At 37.9% G+C, this 24,634-nt stretch overlaps 1 protein-coding gene across 13 annotated transcripts in view; it reads left to right on the top strand.

Moving 5' to 3' along the window:
* LOC122309863 (importin-9) overlaps nucleotides 1–24,387 on the top strand; it is a 37,556-nt gene extending 13,169 nt beyond the window's left edge. For 3 of the 13 annotated variants that reach the window (XM_043123583.1, XM_043123588.1, XM_043123591.1), the window contains 29 exons: nucleotides 5,804–5,890; nucleotides 5,988–6,104; nucleotides 6,212–6,275; nucleotides 7,012–7,154; nucleotides 10,702–10,749; nucleotides 10,832–10,900; nucleotides 11,466–11,541; nucleotides 12,937–13,002; nucleotides 13,920–14,050; nucleotides 14,219–14,278; nucleotides 14,437–14,506; nucleotides 14,593–14,657; nucleotides 14,734–14,795; nucleotides 14,872–14,995; nucleotides 15,069–15,126; nucleotides 15,277–15,389; nucleotides 17,173–17,259; nucleotides 17,349–17,411; nucleotides 17,553–17,648; nucleotides 17,729–17,838; nucleotides 19,055–19,244; nucleotides 19,710–19,824; nucleotides 22,359–22,471; nucleotides 22,555–22,632; nucleotides 23,184–23,252; nucleotides 23,407–23,538; nucleotides 23,660–23,716; nucleotides 23,809–23,889; nucleotides 24,020–24,387. In XM_043123583.1, coding sequence (XP_042979517.1) covers nucleotides 5,804–5,890; nucleotides 5,988–6,104; nucleotides 6,212–6,275; nucleotides 7,012–7,154; nucleotides 10,702–10,749; nucleotides 10,832–10,900; nucleotides 11,466–11,541; nucleotides 12,937–13,002; nucleotides 13,920–14,050; nucleotides 14,219–14,278; nucleotides 14,437–14,506; nucleotides 14,593–14,657; nucleotides 14,734–14,795; nucleotides 14,872–14,995; nucleotides 15,069–15,126; nucleotides 15,277–15,389; nucleotides 17,173–17,259; nucleotides 17,349–17,411; nucleotides 17,553–17,648; nucleotides 17,729–17,838; nucleotides 19,055–19,244; nucleotides 19,710–19,824; nucleotides 22,359–22,471; nucleotides 22,555–22,632; nucleotides 23,184–23,252; nucleotides 23,407–23,538; nucleotides 23,660–23,716; nucleotides 23,809–23,889; nucleotides 24,020–24,070 — 2,595 coding nt within the window. In that variant the 3' untranslated portion in view covers nucleotides 24,071–24,387. The other 10 variants (XR_006242539.1, XM_043123584.1, XM_043123585.1 and 7 more) reach the window with 10 other exon arrangements.
* The last annotated feature ends 247 nt before the right edge of the window (nucleotides 24,388–24,634 follow it).

The raw sequence follows: 24,634 nt of genomic DNA, 5'->3' as shown, positions 1-24,634 counted from the left end.
AATATTAGAAGACGTGGCCTTATAATTATGGATTTATGCTGTTTGTGTAGAAATAATGGTGAAGCGGTGGATCACATACTCCTACATTGTGAGTTTTGCTTGTGAGATATGGAACTACTTTTTCAGCAAAATGGGAATGCCGGGTAGGGTGGTAGATCTTTTAGCAAGCTAGAGAGAGATCACTGGGACATCACAGATCGCAGAGGTGTGGAAGATGGCTCCAATTTGTATCTTTTGATGTATTTGGAGCGAAAGACACACGAGACTTTTTGAGGATCATGAACGTTTCTCAGAAGAGTTTCCAACTAAGAATCTAATCTCATCTCATCTCTCAACTCATCATTATAATTTTTTCAAATCCTCATATAAAATATAACAAACAATTTAACTTTTTCAAATCCCAATATAAAATTAATATTAAAAAATTATATTATAATAATATTTTGTTCATTACTATTCAAAACATCTGATCTCATCTCATCTGTATAACCAAACGGGGCATTTGTCTTTGTGGGCCATTGCTTTAATAACTATTACATAATATTTTTTTTTTTTTTTATAGGTAAACGATTATATTTTATTAATAAGAATAAGCTTAGCCCAGGTATAGAGGGGGTATAACAAGCACCTATTTAAGAGGGAGAGAGAGAAATAAGAAAATCGTGAAAGTCTAGGTCGTTAAAATCTACAGCTTTGGCCCAAAGACATGGAGTACTAACAAACAATGATCTAATCTCCAATTATCTCTCTCTGTCTTCGAAGGCCCGGTCATTGCCCTCCTACCAAATGCACCAAAGAATAATAGAGGAATCATCTTCCACACAGCTGAAATTTGTGGAACACCACCCATACTCAACCAACATGCCAGAAGTTTGACCACTATTGCAGGCATAACCTAGGCTAATCTACCCTTCTGAATGCATTGATCTATAATGCTCTAGCAATCTCACAGTGTAGAAGAAGATGATCCATTGTCTCACCACATTGTTTGCACATGCAGTACTATTCCACCACCATCACCCTGTGTCTCCCTGGATTATCCGTCTTCAAGATCTTTCCTAGTGATGTTGTCCATGCAAAAAATGCCGCCCTAGGAGGGGCCTTATTTCTCCAAATTCTTCTCCATGGGAAATGATTATTCTGCAATTGTGTGAGGGCCTTATAGAATGAAGGAATTGAATATATTCCTTTTCTAGCAGGTGACCACCACAATTGTATGGTTCAGATTTCTAATTCCTGAACCACCAAAAGAGATGGGGGAGCATACCTTATCCCACTTGATGAAATGGAATTTGAATTCATCCCTAAGGCCACTTCATAGGAAATCACACTGCAGTTTCTCAATATGTGTTGCCACACTTGTAGGACTTGGAAACAATGATAACAAATATGTAAGTAGATTAGAGAGAGTACTTTTGATTAAAGAAATCCTTCCACCCTTCGAGAGATACAAACACTTCCAACCTACCATTATTTGTTCTATATTCTCAATTACTGCATCCCAGATAGATTTAGCCCTGGAGACGGCCCCTAATGGAAGGCCAAGATAATTCATAGGGAGAGAGGAGACCTTACAACCAAGGATATTAGCCAACATCCAGATGTTATGAACATTGCCAACTGGAACCAACTTTGACTTGGATAAGTTCACTTTCAATCCCAATACCGCCTCAAAGTAAGGCAGTGTCATCTGCAAACAACAAATGTGAGATGTGAATAGTACCTCAATGTCTATCACCCACCAAAAATACCTCCAAGAGCCCCATATTAACTAGCGCTGAAATCATTCTTCTACACACCTCCATCACTATGACAAAGAGAAGTGGGGACAATGGATCTCTTTGTCTTAAACCTCAGGAGCTGCTGAAAAAACCAACTGGGCAACCATTCACTAAAACTGAGAACCGTGCCGTTGATATGCACACACCTAATCCATGCACACCACCTCTCCCCAAAACCACATCTCCCGAGCAAATACAATAAGAAATCCCAGTTGACATGATCATAAGCTTTCTCCATGTCCAACTTACACATGAGACCCATATTACCAGCTTTTAATCTACTATCTAAACATTCGTTAGCAATGAGTGCTGAGTCCAAAATCTGTCTTCCCCGTACAAAGGCATTTTGAGGTTTTGTAATGATCCGCCTCAATGCTCCTCCCATTCGATTAGCACCTTGGAAATAATCTTATACACCCCCGTTCACAAGGCTAATAGGGCGGTAATCCTGAACCTCTAATGCCCCCACCTTCTTGGGAATTAGTGAAATAAAAGTGGCATTGAGACTTTTTTCAAATTTTCCAACCGAACAAAATTCATGAAATACTTTCATCAAGTCATCCTTCATCACTTCCCAATAAGATTGGAAGAAGCCTATAGAAAATCCATCTAGTCCCAATGCTTTGTCTTTTACCATCTTCCTCACTACTTCATGAACCTCAGTCTCCTAAAATGGCCTCTCTAGACAAATGGCATATTGTTGCTCAATGGACTCAAAAGCTAGTCTATCAATCTTTGGCCTCCACCCAATTGGCTCGGTAAGCAACTACTCAAAATAACCAGCGACATGTTGTTGGATCTTAGGGCTATCTGTGGAAACAACTCTGCCAACATTCATCATTTCAATGGCATTGGTTCTATTATGGGAATTTTCCATTCAATGAAAAACAATTTGTGCTCCGGTCTCCTTCTTTTAGCCACAATGCTTGAGATTTTTGTGGCCAAGAGATCTCTTCCACTAGTGTAACCCTCTCTAGTTCTGAAACTAGTTCTGTCCGTTGAGCAACTTCCTCCAATGAAAAGGGTTGTCCCTCCTGTGGCCTCTCTAGGTCATGGAGCTCCTCTAATAGTGACTTCTTGCGGTTACCTATATCTCCGAAGGATTGCGTATTCAAAAGCTTTAAATCTATTTTTAAACCTTTCAATTTACCTGCAAGAATGAAACTAGGGATATCTTGGATCTAATAGGAGGGCCACCATTGCCTTACCTGTTACACAAAGCCTTCAGTTTTTAACCACATATTTTTGAACTTGAAGTACCTCCTTCTGCCTTGTATACCTCCACAATCCAACAAAATAGGGAAATGGTCCTAACATAGGCGAGGCTTTCTTTTTTGACATACTTCTGGGTGATGTAATTCCTACTCTGGGGAGACTAAAAATCTATCTAATCTAGACCGTGCCTGGTTATTGGACCATGTAAATGTGCCACCCATAAGAGATATGTCTGCCAATCCCAACTCGAAGATACAATCTGAAAAACTCGACATTGCTGTCCGCAACTTGCTATCTCCCCATCTCTCACTTGGGATTTTGACAACATTAAATTCCTCTCCTGTACACCAAGGAATGTCCCACGAGCTATGCAGCCCGGCTAGCTCTTCCCATAGAAGATGTCTATTGCTGTCTAAGGTCAGCCAGTATATTCTAGCAAAAGTCCATCTAAAACGATCCTCCACATTTTGAAAAGAATAAGCCACTGTGTATTCCTCGATATACTCCATTTTTTCCACCACTCTTATATCCCACATTAGTAGTACTCCACCAAATGTCCCCATCAAAGCAAGAAAGACCTAGTCAAAATATGGACAATTCCACAAGCTTCCAATAACATTCCTTGGAATATTTTCCATCATGGTTTCTTGCAAGCATATACAATATCCGCCTTCCACTCTTGGAGCAAATTTTTTATCCGTAGGCGCTTATGAATCTCATTAAGCCCTCAAACGTTCCAGGAAATAATCTTAGGCTTCATATAGACAATATCGACCCCCTCCCTTTGGATCTTTCTCTACTTGAGCTATTCTCATAGTTAATAGACCAAGTCAACCTCTTGAGCTCCCTGCATTTCTTTGCACCAGATTTCTTAGTCTGAATATTGCCATCTTCAGTGGCAGTTAACAAAGACATAAATTGTTCTTCAAAGTCATCACACTTAATTCCCACACAACATTGTATTTCCTTCACGTTTTCCACCACCCAGTTTGAAGCAGTGTGCTGATATGGAGGTAGAGTGGAGGTAGAGCCTGCAGTGGTATAGGGGGAGTCCATCTCAACCCCTTCCTTTGATGCCCAAGGCGATGCCAATAATAGCCCTGTCGCCTCCTCAGCAAAAGAGGACCTGCATCACTTCTCAGGAGATTCACGCAGAAAATCTGTAGATTCCAGAGCAATATCAACAACTTCATCATTGACCACCCCGACACCCTCACCCAAGGCAAGCTGCATTTCTTTTTCGTCTTTGATACTCCTCAGCCCCTTCTGTCCACCCACTGCATGCTCACTACCAGCCAACGTTAAAGGAAAAGAATTTCCCGTGTTCAATATAGATGGATCCACCACGAGCATACCCGCCGGAAGGGATGTTGCTGGGAATGCCACCCCCCCTTCAACAAAACTTCCCGTTGGTCCTTTCTATGGACTTCGTACCTTGGAACTGAAGGCTGATGGCAACGGGGTTTGAAAAACCGTGTTTGATGCCAAGATTACCATCTCAGTTGACTCCACTACCTTTGTAGCCTCCCTCTCCTCCGTAACCGGAGGTTCCACTACCTGTTGCGAGATCGCCAGAGTCTTCTCCAACGACGTTGACTGGTACCAGCTCGACGATGGGCCTGGGTTAGTTGGTTTTTGTCTCCTCCAAATCGGGCCCTCCTGTTTTTGTTATTAAACTTTCCCATGGGCTGATGCCAGGCCCAAAGCTAGGATATCATAAGTATAAAGTAAATGTATACATAATTTATATAAATCTACTTATATTTATGAGTTAATCTAATAACCGGTCGGGCTGAACTCCACAAAAAAACAGCCCTCCAATATTTCATGACACATAGGCTTCCCATTTACAAGACAGTGGAACCGCACCACAGAAAGAAACAACTCACATTCGCAGCCCCGCAGCCCATCCCAGCCCAACACCCACCTCTCAGAACCTTCTTCAGTGAGCTCCCTCTCAACCTTCACAGTCCGACAATTTGTATTTTTGAATGTTTGCTCTTCAATGTGATTGGTGTCAGTCCATCGGGTCATTCTTCCACGAGAAAAGCGTCACGCTTAGCAGCCTAATTGGAGTTTTTAGCATTTTAGAGCTTTCACGAAGATCGATGAGGGGAAGAGCTTTCACAAAACTCAACCCAAAATATATCTAAAAGTTTTTTCAAGAATTATGAAAAATTATCACTTATTAAACAAGTTCTAGTCTCATCAACCGTCTTCTCCCAATTATCACTTGCCAAAGTCAACACTTATCTTATTGGTACCTATCCAAAAAAAAAAAAAAAACAACCATCTTATTTGTGCTGTTATCTTATGGTTTAGATAGTCATCCAGTTTTGTCAAGGAAAGGAATAACTTCTATAGTCCTTGTAAAATATTCTTTGGGACTATTCTTTGTAGTCATATTCTATGCTGTGTATCGAGTTGTCCTTATTTAAAAAAAAAAGCTTTTCAACAACATTGATCAGACACTTGGCATGCATTTTAATGAACAAGTTCCTTGGGTTTTGAGATGCTTTTTAGAAAAGTTTAGTCCTTCATACTCATGCCATTTCTGTTTTAGATATTTGAACAGGTTGATCTTGTAGTTCATCAATCATTGGACCTGATGCAGTCTCTGTCTGAAAACTTTTCTCCATTTTGGGTGGATTTATCACCTATATCTATAATCATACTTTATTTAAAATCCTTATAATTTATAGTAAAAAATAGTCTATATAATCTTGGTTTTTTAAGGGTGAAAAATTATTGATAATCTGCTTTTGTTTACACTGATTGTGGAATTATTCTGTATCTTTTATGTGCAGGTCTATGACAAATACGTACGGGCAAAAGCCACTTCAATAGTTTATTCTTGTGCCTCTGTGCTGGGGGCAATGGGTGGTGTATACAAGGTATTTTCCTGGAATCAGATCTTCATCATATAATTTCATAGTATGAGTGGATTTAGCTTGTTTTATATGATTAACAGATCGGGATGTTTATGTTCAGACAGAAAGCACTGCATTAATAGGGCCAATGCTTAAATCATGGATGGATCAGTTTTCTATTATTTTAGAAGAGCCTGTGCAACCTGAAGATCCTGATGATTGGAGTCTAAGGATGGAGGTTGGTTTAGTTCTTTGATCAAAATCTGCATCAACATGCATGTACTCATTTTCGATCACTCATAATTAGATGTTGTATATAATTATTGTTTCCTTCTTTATCATTAGGTTTTGAAGTGTTTGAATCAGTTTGCTCAGAATTTTCCTAGCCTTACTGAAAGTCAATTTATGGGTAAGTTCGTGAAAATAGTGAGACTAATATCTTACTTAGGCTGCATTTGTTTCGGCAGAAGAAGTTTTTACAGAAATGCTTTCAAATTTTCGCGTGTTTGGTGGGGGCATAAATTCTGGTTAGTGGAGGAAATTAAATTGGTCATCATAAAAACTAAGCCTTTTGGATTTGAAACAGTCATTCCTCCCAAGAGGTGTAAGTCTGTTTCTGGACCGCTTCTTTTCTCTGTGCTCGAACACTACAACTGGGCTTGTTGACCCCTTGTAGAGCATCCCAACCTTCTCCACTCCCCATTGGCAGTACCTTTCCACTTTCACAACCCCTGCTGACTGCCATCCTTCTGTTCTAATGCAACCAAGCCCCTTATTATAGAATCTGACCCTCCTATGGAAGTTCAAGACTTGGTAGTGGCAATTGGGATTGGGGTGGTATCTAACAGTTTTTTGGTCATTGTGGAATGTGTAATGGGCTGCATGGTAGTGTTTGGCAGAAGAGGCTTGTAAATAATTTTCATACTAATCAAATGCTGAAAAGTGTTTTGGGGACCTTTTTTTAGTCTCCATGAAACCATGGAAAACAAATGACTTTCTCTGAAAATATTTTTGATTGAAAAGATTTTCTTATATTCCTTATTTCATGCCAAAATAAATGCAGCCTTATTTTCAGTTCTTTCAATTGATATTTCCTTTTACTGGTAGAAATATATTATGTCCCTCTAACACACTGTCTCTTCCAGTAATTGTCAGACCATTGTGGAAAACATTTGAATCATCTCTTAGGGTATATGTGAGATCATCTATTGAAGGTACAGAAGATTCATATGAGGGAAGATACGACTCTGATGGTGCAGAGAAGAGCCTTGATTCATTTGTCATCCAGGTGATAATTCTGATGGCTTAACAACTTATTTGAAGATATTTAATAACTGAGAATTTTTTTGATAGGTATATAATGAGTGATAAATATTGTTAAGAAGTGCCTGAAATGGAGGCAAGCCAAGCACATAGGGACTCTATAAAGGGCATTAAAAAGATTGAAAAGGAAAGAAGACAAAACACAAGAAAATTACAAATAAAATCCAAAAATTGTGAATCGATGAAATTTTGAAAAAGAAATTGAATATCTAGAATCATAATAGTTCTGGATTCTGTTTTAATAGCTAATGAATTAAATCGGGTGAGTCGGATATTTTATGTAAGCTTGATATGGAGAAGACTTACAATCATGTCAATTGGAATTTTCTGTTTTGTCTTCTAGGGAGATGTGGTTTTGGGGGGAGGTGGTGTAATTGGATCAAACATTGTGTTTCGGCTGCTAGTTTCTTAGTGTTAGTTGATGGTTCCCCTATGGGTTTTTTCAATAGTTCCTTTGGATTGAGACAAGGGGATCCGTTGTCTCCCTTCCTTTTTGTTATCGTGATGGATGCTCTTAGCCGTATGCTGGGGGTCATGGTTGATGGTAATTTGTTGACAGGTTTCTCCGTGGGAGGGTCTCATAACGGCTTGATTAATGTTTCTCATCTTTTTTTCGCTGCTGATATGGCTAGAATGGTTTTGGATGGGGTGATTAAGAAGGTAGAGAGAAGGCTAGAAGGATGAAAGAGGTTGTATTTGTCAAAAGAGGGAAAAATCACCCTTATAAAAAAACACTTTGTCTAATCTCATACCTATTTTCTATCTTTGTTTCCCATTCCAATTGGAGTGGCAAATAGGATTGGGAGATAAGTAGCATTGCAGATTTCTACAGTTTCATATATTCCATAAGACTAAACAGTCAGCAAAAGGATGTCATGTGGTGGACTCCAGCAAGAAAAGGTATTTTTTCCATTCGTTCTTTCTATAAAGCCCTTACTCCAAGTCCAATACTCAGTTCCATTGGAGAAAGATATGGAGTCACAAGGCTTCACCCAAAGCCTCGTTCTTTGTCTAGACCGCCTCCTTGGGTAAGATTCTTACCACTGACAATCTAAGGAAAAGAAGGATTATTAAGATTCTTACCACTAACAATCTAAGGAAAAGAAGGATTATTATCGCAGACTGGTGTTGCATGTGTAAAGGAGGGGGAGAGTCGGTAGATCATCTTCTATTGCATTGTGATTTAGCAAGGGTTCTATGGAATGAGGTTTTCGCTCATTTGCCGATGGCCTGGGTGATGCCAAAAACTGTGGAGGCAGTGTTGGCTAGTTGGCCAAGCATAAGAGGCAGACAACAGATTAAAACTATGTGAAAGATGATCCCTATTTGCATTATGTGGTGTTTGTGACGGGAGAGTAATGAGCGGACTTTCGAAGACCAGGAAAGATCGTTGGAGGAGCTTGAACTTTTACTTTTTTTAACTCTTTGTAGATGGGCCATGGCTGTAGATTTTAATGGCATGGCCTTTCAAGATTTTCTTGCCTCTAATGTGCCTACCTAGGTGGGGCATCAGAGTTGTAATTCAAGCTTTGCCATTCTTTGATCAATAAAATTGTTTATTTATCCAAAAAAAGGATGGAGAAGTTATTTCGAGACTTCTTGTGGGGAGGTATTGAGGAGGAAGCCAAGTTTCACTTGATTAGTTGGGAGAAGATTTGTACCCCTTTTTCGTGTGGTGGATTGGGGGTGAAGTGGAGAACATTTAATAAAGCCCTTCTTGGGCAGTGGTTATGGAGGTATCATCAGGATTGTAAAACCTTGCGGGGGGCTTTGATGATTCTAAATATGGGAGTGCTTGGGGGGGAATGGTGCTCTAATGAGGTAGGTGGTACTTTCGGTGTGGGGTGTGGAGAAATATTAGGAGTGGTTGGGATGTTTTCGCAAAACATGTTAATTTTGTGGTAGGTGATGGCTCCAGAATTTGTTTTTGGCACTATCCATTGTGTGGTGGTTGGGTTCTTAGTGCTATTTTTCTAGGCCATTTTCGAATTACTCAGATCCAGATGCTTCAGTGGCTGAGGTTTTGGACTGTTCTTGTGGTTCACCCCATCGGAATGTCCACTTTACTAGAGCTGTGAATGATTGGGAAATGGACATAGTTTCTGATTTGTTTGGCTTGTTGTATGCTACACAGCTTGGTCAAGCTAAGAGGGATTGATACTTGTAATAAGAAGTTTTCAGTTCGTTCCTTGTATAGGATGTTGTCTAGCCTGAATGTGGTACACTCCTCTCCTTGGAAGAGTATTTGGAAGAGTAGGTGCCCTCAAAGGTTGCTTTCTTTGATTTGTTTGCTTCCTTAGGGAAAATTCTGACCTTGGATGATCTTTTTTTTGATGACGAGGTATCCGAGAACTTTTACTGTCCTAGATAAGGCTTTGGTTCTCGACTAATCCCCGAGGTAAAAGACGTCTCTGCCAACAAATTTGTCACCTTCACTGTGGTGCCTTGTTCACAAGGATCAAAGATCAGCCAGGAGCAACCCACCTGTAGGGTCTCCTTTCGATGCCTTCCTCACCCAGATTGGGGTCTCTGGGGAGCCTTTTAACCTCCTGCTCAGGAGGGTGACCTTGGATGATCTTATGATCTTAAGAGGCGTGGATTAATTATTATGGATTGGTGTTTCTTATGTAAAAGGTTTGGCAAATCGGTGGGTCATTTGTTTCTTCATTGTGAGGTGGCAAGGGTGTTATGGTATGAAGTGTTTAATAGGATTGGAGTGGAATGGGTGATGCCAAATAGGGTGGTGAATCTTTTTGCTTGTTGGAGAGGTTTAAGGGGTAACTCTCAAATTGCCGTTGTTTGGAATATGATTCCTTTATGTCTTGTGCGGTGTATATGGGGTTGAGAGGAATGGTCGATGCTTTGAAGATAAGGAACACTTAGTGGATGAACTTATGTTTTATTTTTAATACCTTATTTCTGTGGGCTTTGGCTATTGTCTTTAATGGAACTAGTGTGATTTTCTTGTTTCTTTTTCTAGTTCCTGACTTGTAATTAGGTTTCAGCATTTGTATACTTCCTGTGTACTTGGGCTTTGCCTTGTTACTTGTCTTAATAAGATTTTCTTATTTATAAAATAATAATAATTAGTAACCTAATCAGTTGAGGACTTTAGAAAGCCCTTTCCAATAACTTATTGACTACTGAGCTTGGTGTTGTGGGATTAAATTCAAGGATGGAAAACCAATGACCAAAGTGGGAAAATGTCATTCCATGATCTGTGGAGTCTCCATCAGTTCTGCACGAACATATATGATTCTATTGTTATTGATGGTTGGCCATCACTTGTCATTGAGATGGACTTGGTTCTGAAAATGGACCTCTAGCAGTTCACCTAAATGACAATTCTTCTGAATCTTGGAGGCTGGGCTGCATTATACATATTAGTTTGTTCATAATTTTTATACATATTGTTCATCCACTATGGCCAGTGGCTTTACTGCTAGGTGCATATAACTTGAGATTGTATTAGTTCAAATGATTGAGTTCTTACATGTACTTTGAATATACAGATGTTGGAGTTTCTTCTGACCGTTGTTGGTAGTGCAAAATTGGTAAAGGTACCGTTCAAAACTTTTGTAACTGTTTTTGCCTCATATTTTTTTCTCGTTCTTTATACTAAAAAAGGCTTTATTCATGTAGTTTGTTGCAAATAGCGTCAAGGAGGTGGTGTATCATACCATTGCTTTTCTGCAAATGACAGAACAGCAGGTAATTTTGGAGTTGGTCATAATAACACAGATCTTCATAAACTTGTAATTATTTTGAATTCGCACCGTGGTTTAGGTCTGTTCAGTATTGCAAAACACCATGTACTCCGACATAAGAAAGCAGAGTATGCCCTATATGATCTCCTCATGTTATCCATATATCCATACTCATGGCCCTCTATCCTGTGGCAGTTACAAGATGAATTTTGGGGTGCTATAATATGGCTAGTTTTAGGGCTTCATATTACGAGTGATCTGCAATGAATGCTTTTGTGCTGAAATAACTAATAAGATGGTGTAATTTACTAAGTTGAAGAAATAGTGGAAGGAATACTTGTTGATCTATTCATTCGGTCCAATATAGGCTTGTCTTTTTAACCCATATCTGATAGGAATATTCATCAGTTTTGTGATGTTCTACCACTTTGGACTGAAGATGTGTTTTGTTTTTTATTCATCCAGTTAAATCTTTTCATCCATCTGTGTTACTGTTAATTAAAATGTTCAACTAGAGCATTCTTTTTATTAATATATATTTATTTCCCCCAAAAATAACTTTTCTTTAGGTGCATACTTGGTCAGTGGATGCTAACCAATTTGTTGCTGATGAGGATGATGTCACTTATAGCTGTCGTGTTTCTGGTATGACAAGTATTCCTGTTGTTACTTCATTGTTCCAAACCCACATGCGCACACATATTGCTGTAATCATTTTGGAAATGGAGACAAGATAAAAGCAAACTTTGAGAAGATAGTAGAAGCTATTATGACATGTTGAAATCATGAAGAATGTAGAATTATCTTGAAAATGAAACATGCTGACAAGACATTATTTCACAGATAAATCTCAAGGAGATTTAGAACAAAAGAGGGCTTTTTATGTTTTTAATTTTATTAATAGCGGAAAAAGAGTGGGCGGTGGCCCCAACATAAAACTCATTAGAAAAATGCTTCACTTGTATTTGTTGGCTTCACTCATATTTTGATTTGCTTGTTATGCTTGGGTACCACAACAAAAAGGGGTGTGTTTTTTAGGTTGTAGTGGGGCTGCTGTTGGAGACATTCACTTTATGCGCCTTAGATAGAGAAGTATGTCAACATCAGTCTTAGAGGAATACAATAAGATAGGGAGATAGGTGAAATCAGACCAATTGGATGTTGGGTGGCACTTGGAGCACACAACATGATGTAGCAGCTTGTATACCTCATGTGCTGGTAAGATGGGTGATGATGGTTGAATCTGGTAGATTTGAGGTCGGTGAACCAAATGAAATGGCCCATGTAACTTTGGGACTGGTAGGTTTGAAGACACAACAGCTCCTGAGATCCACATGCCTCTTGGGGGGAATGTGAAGTTCACACTTCTATCTGATTGATATTCTGCTTCATTGGAACTGTCAATCTGATGTCCCAAAATCTAGTGGTGTGGTGTTTGTACCCACAGTGGTGTTCAATGAGTGAGAAGTGGAGAGTCAGTGGATCACCTTCTACTGCATTGTGTGGTGGCTATTGCATTGTGGAATGGTCTTTTCAGTTGGGTGGGTTGTAGCTTGGGTCATGGTTTGAAGCATTGTGGACCCTTTGTAACTCTGGGAGAGAATTAAGTGGTAGCCCACAAATTTCAATCGTGTGGAAAATGATTCCGACATGCCTCATATGGTGTATTTGGATAAAAATGAATGGTGTAAATCCCAAGGACTGCAAATGGAGGTTTCTTTTTCAACACTCATCCTTTGGATAGCTTCTATAGATTATAATGGCCTTAATTTCCATGAGTTTGTTGTATATTTTTCTCTTTTTAGCTAGATGACTTTATTGTACAAATCTCGTTTTACTTGGATTCTACCTTTTGCACTTTCCCGTCTTCTTATTACTTAATAAAAAAGTTATGGTGGTAGCTTCTAACAATGCGAATGGTATGGGGGAGTTTTTGAAACATATTACTTTTAAGGTGGGAGAAGGGAAGAGCATTCTTTTTTGGCATGACATTTGGTGTGGGGAATCATCTCTTAAAAATGATTTTCCCTCTCTTTATAGGATTGCAAGGGATCAAAATGCTGCTGTGGCAGATTATCTCCAATGTACGGATACTAATATTCTGTGGTATGTTGATTTTATTAGAGATACAAATGATTGGGAAACGAATGTTGTTTCTTCTTTTTGGGAAGAATTTATAGTTCAAAAGGGATGCAGGGAAAAGAGGACAGTTTAATGTGGGACCATGCTGGAAATTCCAGGTTATCAGTTAGATCTTTTTATAAGGTGCTTATATGTCAGTCTGGCTGTGCTTCCCTTGGAAAAGCATTTGGAGGGTGAAGGTACCTACTAAGGTGGCGTTCTTCAGCTGGGTGGTTGCTCTAGGGAGAGTATTGACCACGGATAACCTTAGAAAACTTGGTTTGTGTATAGATGATTGGTGTGTCATGTCCTAGAAGGATGGTGAATCTGTAAATCATCTCTTTCTTCATTGTCAGGTGCCAAAGACTTTGTGGAATGAGGTTTTTGGTAGGACAGGTATATATTGGGTGATGCCTAAGGAAGTTGTGGATCTTCTTGCATGTTGGTGAGGTTTTGAGGAAAAGCAAAGTGTAGCTGCCAGATGGAAAATGATTCCCTTGTGTTTAATGTTGTCTTTGGCTGGAAAGGAATGGGAGATGTTTTGAAGACTAAGAGCCTTCTTTGGGTGTACTTTGGAATTTTTTCTTTTCTACTTTGTGTTTGTGGGCTAAGATTTTTGTAAGGAATGATGATAATGTACTGAATCTGTGTTAGCCTTTTTTCCTGCTTTCTAGAGTGTAGTAGGTATTTCCTTTGTATACATCATGTGTACTTGGGCTGTGCCTATTCTTGGTAATAAAATTTCTTATTAATTATTAAAAAAAAAAAAAAAAAAAAGGCTTCTAACAATGCGAAGATTTTTAATTGTTTTATGAAAATTTCTTGTAGTTGTGCCCATATAAAATTACTTATCAAAAATAAAATTTCTAGCACTTATAAAAAAGTAAAATTACTTATTGCAGGATCACTTTTACTCGAAGAGATTGTTAATACTTGCGGTGGAGAAGGAATAGATGCAATCATGGATGCGGCAAAAAAGCGATTTAACGAGTCACAACAACAAAAAGCTTCTGGTTCTACGGTTTGGTGGAGGGTAAGAATAAAATGTGTTTGTGTGCGTATGCGCATATTAACGGTTATGAAATTATCTTTTAATCGTCTCGATTACTTGTAAAGAAAAAGAAGAAAGAAATCTTTAATCACTTTTTAAAAGAGCCACCTATTCTGTGTGTTCTCATACTTTGCATGTTGAATTTCACAGATAAGGGAGGCTACTCTATTTGCGCTGGCATCTGTTTCCGAACAACTGGTTGAATTACAGGTTTGTGCTTTTTATGTTATCCTCCATCACAAGGCTAGTTTTGTGCTCTGGTGTGGATCGTGTCCAGCGATAATCTTTTGTTTTTTAATACGTGCAACTTCTTTTCTCCATGTGATCTGCTTGGTAAATTTATTTAATAAATTTATTATACTATTCAGGTGTTGGAAGTGACAAGAGTTGATGTAGGAAACCTTTTGGAGCAAATAATCACCGAAGACATTGGGATTGGTTAACTCTCTCTCCCCCTCTCCCTATAGTGGATTCAAATTTTTCCATTGCTGAACTCAATTTGTTACTATTGTTTTGTTGTGCAGGGGTACATGAATGTCCCTTTCTTTATGCTCGTATTTTTACGTCAATTGCTAAGTTCACCTCTGTGGTAACTATTTAATACTCCCTTACCTTTAGGTCATGTCTTTTAGAAAATTCTTCTAAAATTCTGATTTTTTGTACAGATCAGTCATGGAGTTCTTGAGCAGTTACTCAATGCTGCTATCAGGGCAATTGGCATGGATGTGTAAGCATGCGTACTGTATTATATATTTAATAATTGCAAGTAGAATAAAGGCCTGCTGACAGTGTTCTGTGAACAGGCCTCCACCTGTAAAAGTAGGCACCTGCAGGGCACTTTCCCAGCTTCTACCTGAAGCAAACAAGGAAACTATTCGACCCCAAATGATGGGTTTATTTTCATCACTTGTTGATCTTCTTAACCAAGTAATGTACTTCCATTATGTCATTGGGTACCATAGAAGCTCTATTCGTTAGCTGTTCTAATTCTGCTTTTCAGGCATCTGATGAGACCTTGCACCTGGTGCTTGAAACACTGCAAGCTGCAATTAGGGCTGGTGGGTTTAAGCACAGTGGTTTTAAACATTAATTGTAGGAATTCTATTGAAGTCCATAGTGAACATCACATTTTTATCGTGGGCTGGTGTAATTAATTCTCATTTTTGTGCTGGTTACTTATCTACATGCTCTGTATTGTCCTCATCTAGACAATGAATCATCGGCATCCATGGAGCCCATCATCTCTCCTGTAATCCTTAATGTGTGGGCATTGCATGTCTCAGATCCTTTTATCAGCATTGATGCACTTGATGTTCTGGAGGTAAGAATGTCTAGCATTGTTGATGATTATCATGATAGATTGAGATAAATGTGTGCATTTTGACTGATCATGCTTGCTATATTTCCCTTGTAATTCTTTTTCTGTAACTATCAGTTATTGAGATTCGAAGAAAAACATTCATGAAGTGAATACTTTTTTGTTACATTGTGACCTGGAATTTTCTCCTCTCGATGATTTTATGCTTTGTTTCAGAATTTATATTGCTTATAATTACCTAGAAAAAAAAAATTATGTTGGTTCTAATTGGATATTGGGATATACAATTCCTATCTTTATTAGTTATGGGTGGTGAACCTTTTATCAAAAGCTTCACATTCCATGACCTTAGCCATCTCTGATATCATAAGGCCACAAGTAAACAAATAAAGGTTCAGTGTCTGTCGATATTCTGTACCTTTTAATCACGAATAATGTTAGATACAATCATGAGTTGTGCAACCGCCGTGCACTCATTTTGAAAAAGAGTGAGGTCTACTGTTAAAAAATTAATTTTTTCATGTGTCCCATATTTACTCATTTTTTTCAAAAGGAGTGCGTGGCGCTTGCGTAATCTATAACTGTATCTAGCACTACTCATTAATCACAGTGAGTTTAAAAAAATAAATACATGAACACATGCATTTTGTAAGTGTGCAACAAAGGCCCATAAATGGATAGGACAAGAGAGTAACTATATTAATGAGAATATGCATAATAGGAAAAATGGAGACAGAATTGTTGTGGGTGAAAATTACAAGGGAAGACAGTTCTTAGAGTGATTACTCGGTGCAGGGCCCTTAAGTAGGCTGGCTGGAATAAGCGATACATGAAATTACCCTAGTTAGTTGGATTAAGGCTTATTTTCAGTATATAGAGAGGCTAGGTGGCATATGGAACTTTTCGGAGATACAACTTCCCTCGTAAATTTTTCCACCATTACATTTAAGAATAAAAGGAAGAGTTGACAATGATCCTACTGCCTTATGGTATTTATTGCCTCTGTCGTGGGAGATGTCCAGGAATTGAGCCCCACATCACCAATCCCTTATAAAAAGAGAATAAAAGGAAGAGGTGGAACCCTCAAAGCTTTAGGTCAATCTTTTACCCCATGTTGACAATGGAGTTTAGTGAAGACTGTTCAGGAGACATGAAGCACAAAAAAATATATAGTAAAGAGTTTACTGGGCCATTCTAAGCAGAGCTGTAATGTTTGACAATGTGTGTAGCTGACAGTGTATAAAAACTGAAGCTAGTTGGGCCAGTGTTTTTTAAGATAGGTTAATTGAATTTATAGAGCTGCACCATTTCTCACCACTTTTCATTTGTACCTTGCTTTTCTAAATATATTATGTGCTGCTTGATGCTTCCAATTATAGTCCTAAAAAGCTTGGTTTTGTTAGTTAAGTTTCTACCTTTTCCAAAGTGTTTTTTTGGATCATAAACCAGCCTCGAGACTCAACTGCAATGACAGTTTTGTATAAAATTTGGACATGGAGTCTGTCTAATGTTCACCATACTAATTTATGATGGCCATTTTGAATGGTCTCAGCTTCCATGATTTCCTTGTAACAGTTTCTAGTTCTTAAATAGGTGTATTTACATGTATACTTCTGGTGTACCTGGCTTACGCCTATCTTTATATCAATAAAATTTCTTATTATTTATCAAAAAAATTTATGATGGCCATTTTTGCTAGTACAACCTAGAAAAAGCTTATTAAAGGAGTTTTGTTAACCATGAATTGTATATTTACTTCTCTTAATTTTAATTTTTTTTTTCCCAGGCATTAAAAAATTCTTCTGGTTGTATACATCCACTGGTATCCCGAGTCTTGCCATATATTGGGCCAATTTTAGACAAAGTACGGCTTGTAAGAGTTATCTCAATTCAAATTGGTCTCTTCTTGTCCAACTTTTGTTAAGGTATCTGTTTCTTATACATACTGTTTGTTACTGTCAGCCCCAACAACAGCCTGATGGATTAATAGCGGGGTCATTGGATCTGATGACTATGCTCTTGAAGGCAAGTTATATTTGGCAAGATAGTTTGCTTTATTTCCTTTCACTATTAGATTTCTAGCTTTTGAATTTAAAATGGAAATATAATTTTGGTATAATAGCATTCGCAGATTTTGCTGACTATCTTCATGATAGTTTTGTACAGGATTCTCCTAGTGATGTAGTGAAAGCCATCTATGATGTCTGTTTTGGAGCTGTTGTCCGGATAGTTCTTCAAAGTGATGATCATAGTGAAATGCAGGTTGTCTAAATTTTCTTGGTTCTTCATTTTCCTTTTGTAAAATGTTGGAATGACTCCCATGCTGCATCTATATTGGCCAGAATGCAACTGAATGTTTGGCTGCTTTTGTATCTGGGGGAAGACAAGAAATGATCACTTGGGGTGGTGATTCTGGATTTACCATGAGAAGTTTACTCGATGCAGCTTCGAGGTAATAAGCTACCAGTTTGCTTTTAAAAAATAATAATAATAATAATAATAATAATAATAATAATAATCCTACTGTAGTGCTTATAACCTCTTGCTTAACTTTGTAGAAATTTTTAAAAATTGTGCTGCACTACCTTGAAGAAACAGAAAAAGCTTTTCTAATTGACTAGGAGAATTTAGATAATTTCGGTCATAATTAATTATTCTGCATCTGAACGCTTTCATGTTTTAGTTTAGTTGCAATGTAAATGTAACTTTCGGGATATGATTTTGGTTTTTGCTTTGTGTGTTGTGGTGGAGTGTAAGGTGCTCTGGGGATGAAATGTGAGGGATGAAATCATGTGAGTTTTCCTATGTGGTTCTGACTTAATTGTTGGTTTAGACAAAGGGAGCAAGTTTAAATTGAAACTTTAATTAGGAATAGATGAAGTAATCTAAAGTTCGGTGGTGTATTTAAGAATGTGTTGGTTGATTGGAAGAGTTATATGCGCATTTGTATCATTGAATATCTTAAAATTACAAAAAATCTGTGTCTAGAATATTCTAGCATTACAGGATAATCTAAAAAGATTTTAAAAAGGCAAGACGATCCCAGATTCGATAATTTATACATAATCACTTGTGTTAGGGGCCTGAAAATGACTCAATCTTTGCAATTATTTGTCAAACCATTTCCACATTCTTATAGCATTTCGGAGAAAATTAGTTTTTATTTTTGGTGTGCTCATGTTTGATTTTGAGTTGTGAAAATATAATGTATTGATTACCTCTTGTTTTTTTAATAGGTAGACTCATTGATTACCTCTAGTTTTCCCCTTCAATGTGTTCTTTTTTAATCATTTGCGAAGTGAAATATTGAGATTTTCCATCCCATTGCTTCACCTCTTTTTCTGAATGCTTATCTTTCTAGTAACCGGGGTTCTTCATTGCTCATTTAGGAGTTAGTATTAGTCTTTGTGGAGTGAGAGTTGAAATCTCTGAACAGGAAAGGATATGATATATCTTTCTTGGTGAAGTGATGGAGTAGTTTGGGGTTGTGTTCTTTTTAAAATGATTGTTGTGGTTTATTTTTTATTTATTTTATATTTTTATTTCTAACTTCAGCATTCATATACCTGATAATTTATGGTCATCAATATTTATAATATTCTCATTACCTTTAAAAAAATACTTAAAATATTCTTATAGATACTGATATTTGGGAAATTCGCATGCAGGCTTCTGGACCCCGAATTGGAAAGCTCTGGTTCTCTTTTCGTTGGGACCTACATTCTGCAGCTTATACTGCATTTGTCATCTGAAATGTCACAGCATATTCGAAACCTGGTTGCTGCTCTTGTTAGACGGATGCAATCTGTTCAAATAGTGGGATTGAGAAGTTCATTGTTACTTATTTTCGCTAGACTAGTAATGTCCTTTATCTTTTTAGCTTCATTATGAGTTAACTAGCTTATTTTGGCAACCTTCTTTTTAGCTTTATCTGCTGACGTTGTTTAGAATGACCGAACCTTGTAACTATTTTCTTTCTGTATTGTTTCACACATAACACATACTATTCTCTGGTAGTTGCATGTATAGCTCAAAGCCCGTTGGAGATCCCCGCGCCCCCCGGGGGGGGGTTTAAAAAAAAAAAATTTCATAAGAGAACTCTAAAACTGAAATTCCTTGCTATTCACATCCATTCTTTGCTGTACTGGTTTTTTAAGTTGCTGAAATTTGGTTACACTTATATTTTGAGGTTTCTACCTTATTGGTGAAGTTGCTTTTCAAATTTCCTCAACGTCGCCTGATTACTGGTCGTTGAGAAGTTAGGCGCCCCCCTCATATTTTCTATGGATTGAGTTTGGAATGTTTTCTTCCTTTAAAATGCAGGTTCATATGAGTTCCCCAAATGTTGAGCAATTTATTGCTTTGCTGGTCAGCATCCCAGCTGAAGGCTATGATAATTCCTTTGCTTATGTAATGTCAGAATGGACGAAGCAGCAAGGTAAGTACACCTTATGCCTTGGTCCTTTTTCAGCAACGTATTCAAGCAACACTGAGTAATCACATATATAATGAGGCTTTGATGATGAATCTGTCATTCAGAAAGGGTTTCATAATGCCTTAGTGTTAGAAAAACAGTTGATCCGATTAGCAAAAAAGAAAACGGTTATTAGGGTCAATTCAGGTTAGTCAAGTCACCGGTCAGTCAGGTCAACTCATGATCCAATTGACCTGCTATATATTTTTAATTAGATATTGAATTTTAAATTGAAAATTATAGCTCTTTGAAATATTTTCTTAAATTCTTCTTGTATATAGCCTTTGGCTTGTTATATAGTAGGAATGGTCAAGTATTTGTGAATATTTCTCATTTTTCCTTTTTTTTGGGTTTTTATTTTCAAACAGGTCCTGTCGGGTTCGACCTGAATAAATAAATGTGTCAAATGGGGTGGGTTGGGTCAACCCGTGAAATGATCATGCGGATTCAGCCAGACTAAAAATGACCCAAACCTGAATGACCTGACCTGACATGTTTGAAAGCCTTGTGTTTTACTGCTAATTGGGTTTGGGTGTTGAGAAGTGTTGGGGTATGTTGTGAATAGTAGTAAAAAGTAATAATAAAATATTGAATAGTAGTAAAAAGTAATGAATAGTATTAAAAAAATATGTAAAAAGTAATAATAAAATAATGAATAGTAACTTATCAAAAAAATAATGAATAGTAGTGGAATATGTTGAGAAGTGTTGAAAGTATCTCAACACCCAAACACACATTATATATAGGTGTTTCATTGTGCATGGGTGATGAAAAGGATGAGATAATTAGTAAGATATTACATATACATTTTTTTTTATTGGCACTGGGTATCTAGGAACAGTCCCAACTAATCTCAGGGTGCATAGTCCCTCAGTAAGGAATTTTTCCTTGAATTACCCTAGGTGCATTTAAGGGAAATTTCCCCAGTCCAATGGCCCCTAGAAATTGTTTGCACCCAAGGGGTTCGAACCTTAAGACCTAGAGGGAGCATACCACCAAGACTAGACTAAGGCCCTTACCACTAGGGTTCGTTGCAAACCTTAGTCCAATGGCCACTTGTCATATACGTTTGACAAGGCCAGAAGTACAAAATATGAAAAACTAAGGATTTTAAAGGGGAGAGACATTGAAAAGCTCCCGCCCTTTTCTTATGATATTTAGTCAGACATACAGGGATGTGGGGTTAATGATATATCAAATAGAAGTTGAATCCCTGTCAATACAGATAAGATTTGGCTTCGTCACATGTGCAGGGCTTTGTGAAAGTGCAGCCTTGCAGTGGCAATTTCTTGTATTAATATCGTTTTGATCGATGGGAAAATGAAGAAAAGTGGGTTTTGAAATCTACCCACCTTTCTTCCCAATTATTCAATCCTATTTCCTTGAATTGGGGTGTGCAATTCTTGAGTTAATTATGATAGCTGTTGTTACAATTAATTTTGAAGGTGATTGTTTGTTCTGTATAAGGAATGGAGTTGGATTTTGTGAAACTTAATGGTATGAAAGAGGCTAACCAGTCTAGTAGGAGGATCCCTTTTCCCCAACTTGTGCCCTTGAATGATGGAACAAGATAGAAGTACAACCATTTAGCTCCCCTTCCCTTTCCAAATGTTACTAAAGCTAGAATCTATTTTTTGAAACATTTGTGGCTAATTCATTTTAATATCAGGTAGTAGTTTATAGCAATTGAAACCTTTTTTTTTTTTAAATGAATAAGATCTTCATTAGACTGAAAAAAGGAAGATACAAAATAAGGGGGTAGAAAGCCTGACAAAACATTTAGTTACAATCAATACAGCACATAGACATAAACACAAAAAATGGGTCAATGGAGCTAACATGGTCTGGGCCCATGTTCCACGGCTAGACCACAGAAAGGACTGCCAAACACTGTTTTTGATGTTATGCTGAATGCCACAACAAATAAGGATGCACTGTAGTCGACTGCTTGTAGATATCCTGCAGAGACTTCCATACCCTCGTCCTCCATATCCTCAGGAAGGGAGATTTCCATACCAATTGAAACCTGGATGTGAATGCCTGGAGATATTTGAAATCATTTGAAAGTAGAAGATAGTTAAAAGCCTTAAAGCTCCAGTCAAATGCAAATATCTTAAATGATAATTTGGTGGTGATTTGTCTCAAATGCACAGGCAGATGGAAAACAGCTGCATGACTTCACAGCAATGATGTACCCAGAGACTCTCCATATTATTTGTCATGTGCCTTAAATTCTACACGCATGCTTATAATGTGCATACTTGCAGAATTTCCTTATTTGCGTTGAACTTATAATTCTTAGTTTAAAAAAATTAACTAAATGAATATACTAGTCTTATAGGCAGCTTTGATAATTTGTTGCTCTTCATAGCCTTTACTAAAGCACTACTCATATGGGTCAATTTCACTATGAACCACAATGATGATTGGCCAAAAGCTCGCTAGAGGATACAAGTCGATTAAAATTATCATCCATACCAATTTCTACTTGAGTGCAGGTGAGATTCAGGGAGCCTACCAAATTAAAGTGACTACCAGTGCTTTGGCATTGTTGCTTAGTACCAGGCATGTTGAATTAGCCAAAATCAATGTCCAACACCATCTAATTAAGGTCTGCATATAATTTTAAATGCATTTTCATTTTGTATGTGCACTGTTCATTTTTTAAAAATTCATTTGTATTTCTTGGAAAAGACTGCTCCTGGAATAACCACGCGCTCCAGAGCTAAATTTGCTCCAGATCAGTGGACAGTGGTGCCACTTCCTGTAAAGGTATTTCTACATTGCATTTCATCTCTTTAAAATGATTTTTGGATGTACAGAATCTTTTTGCTGGCCCAAGGTCCAAGACATGTATGCCTTTCTAAGCCAGATGAGTAAGTCTTCTGGGGAAATATTGAAGGTGGTACTTTCTATTTCCTTTCATATTGCTTCTGAACATCGTTAGAATTACTCTTGATATACCAGTCAGGGTGCAGCTGGTGATCAGGGTGGGTTGGGATGAGCTGTAAATTCAGATATCTTGGGTTTGATTCTACACTAGAACTTCCCCTGGATTATGTGATACATTGTCTTGTGGGTGGGGTTGCGTATTTGGAGCTTACTCCCTAATGTGGGTGGGTTTGAAGCCCCCCCACCCTTGGTGAGATTCCATGTCATCAGGAAAAGAAGTTTGTTATACGGTTTATTGTACAAAAATTCTCTCATTCTATGCTGAAAGCCTGTCATCTGTTTGCCAACATTTTCCCTTTCTATATTAGAAATGACGTGTTCAAATTGAACAACCTTGCAAATCCTTTTCCCCTTTTCCCTCGGTGATGCAGATGTTGGCGCTGTTGGCAGATGTATTAGTTGAAATCCAAGAACAAGATTTGGCAGATGATGATGAGGCGGTGAGTTTTATAATCTGATTTCTAGGTCCAGGTCCTTTTTTTTGGGGGGGGGGGGGGGGGGGGGGGGGGGGGGGGGGGGGGGGGGGTTAAGTTGTTCAGGTCCAGATTATAACTCTTAGTTGGAGCTAAAAGGGTTGAACCAATTGTGTATCAGGATAGTGACTGGGAAGAGGTTCAAACTGAGGATATAGAAACTGATAAAGATTTGCTTGATTCACTGTGTACTACATCATCCGGTAGACCAACATATGGACATCTTGAAGCAATGGAAAAAATATTTAACAAGGTTTGGAAGGAACTGGATCACTTTCCTGTTGTCCAATATATGTGTGAAATTTTATTTCTCCTCGTTTGGATTTATATATATTTTTCTGGTATTTCCGGTTAAATTGCTTGAACATTTACAGGATCAAGACGATGACTATGAAGATGACCAACTAAGAGTCGTGGATCCCCTTAATCAGGTGGTCTATATATTCAATGTTTCTGTTCTTTTTCAAATATTATCGAGGTTAAGCATTTCAAATATTTTCAACTACTCAATTGCACCTCACAGATCAATCTGGCTCACTATCTGGGAGACTTCTTTGTGAATTTTTGTCAGCAGGACAGACAGCTGTTTGAGAAACTTTGCCAGGTGCTTTAAATTGTCACTCGAGCAGTGGCACACATCTATAACTGTGAAGTCCCCTCCCCTCCATTGTTGTCTTCTTGTATATAACTAACTTAAAATATGTGGTCCTTTTTTTTCCCCTTCACTATTACAGAATTTGACGCAGTCTGAAAGGGATGCCATTCAGATGGTGCTGCATCGCTAAGGACTTTATTTGGTATGCTTGGATTATTGGGTGCTGTTCCATTCATTGGTTGATCGAAAAGAAGGGAAAAAAAAATCTCAGTTGCAAGGGATGAAAGGCTAGAGGTTGAGTTTGTAAAGTATGAGGTTTTATTTTCCTGGAGTTTCTGCAATTTTTGGATTTAGCGTTAGTGTTGAGTGGTGATTGAGAAAATGTAATTTCTTACAGGATTGAAAATTTTGTTGCCATTATTGTTGAGAAATAGTTGTCATATCCGGTACGAGCCAAGGTCGATGGGCTTCATTATTCTAAGCCATAGATGAGTGTGGTCAAGGAAATACGAGTGTGTTGGTCGTGATGAGAACTTGAAAAGGAACTCCTCGTCTGCAATTCCTCCCTCCATAGAGCACAGGAAGAGTCTGGCCTCTCCCCTAAAATATCCAATCCTCCCATCTCCTCTTAATTTACCCCATTGACTCTCCTTATTTTTTCCAACACATCATAATGACTGCACGATTAATTGTTACATGACAACTGCCTAGCTAGCTACTAACGTCATTTACTGTGATCATTAATTATCCAATC

Source organism: Carya illinoinensis, chromosome 5 (assembly GCF_018687715.1).
Source record: "Carya illinoinensis cultivar Pawnee chromosome 5, C.illinoinensisPawnee_v1, whole genome shotgun sequence".
Taxonomy (NCBI): Eukaryota; Viridiplantae; Streptophyta; class Magnoliopsida; order Fagales; family Juglandaceae; genus Carya; species Carya illinoinensis.
The sequence above is the reverse complement of the archived record's forward strand: the minus strand, read 5'-3'. Positions and strand labels throughout refer to the sequence as shown.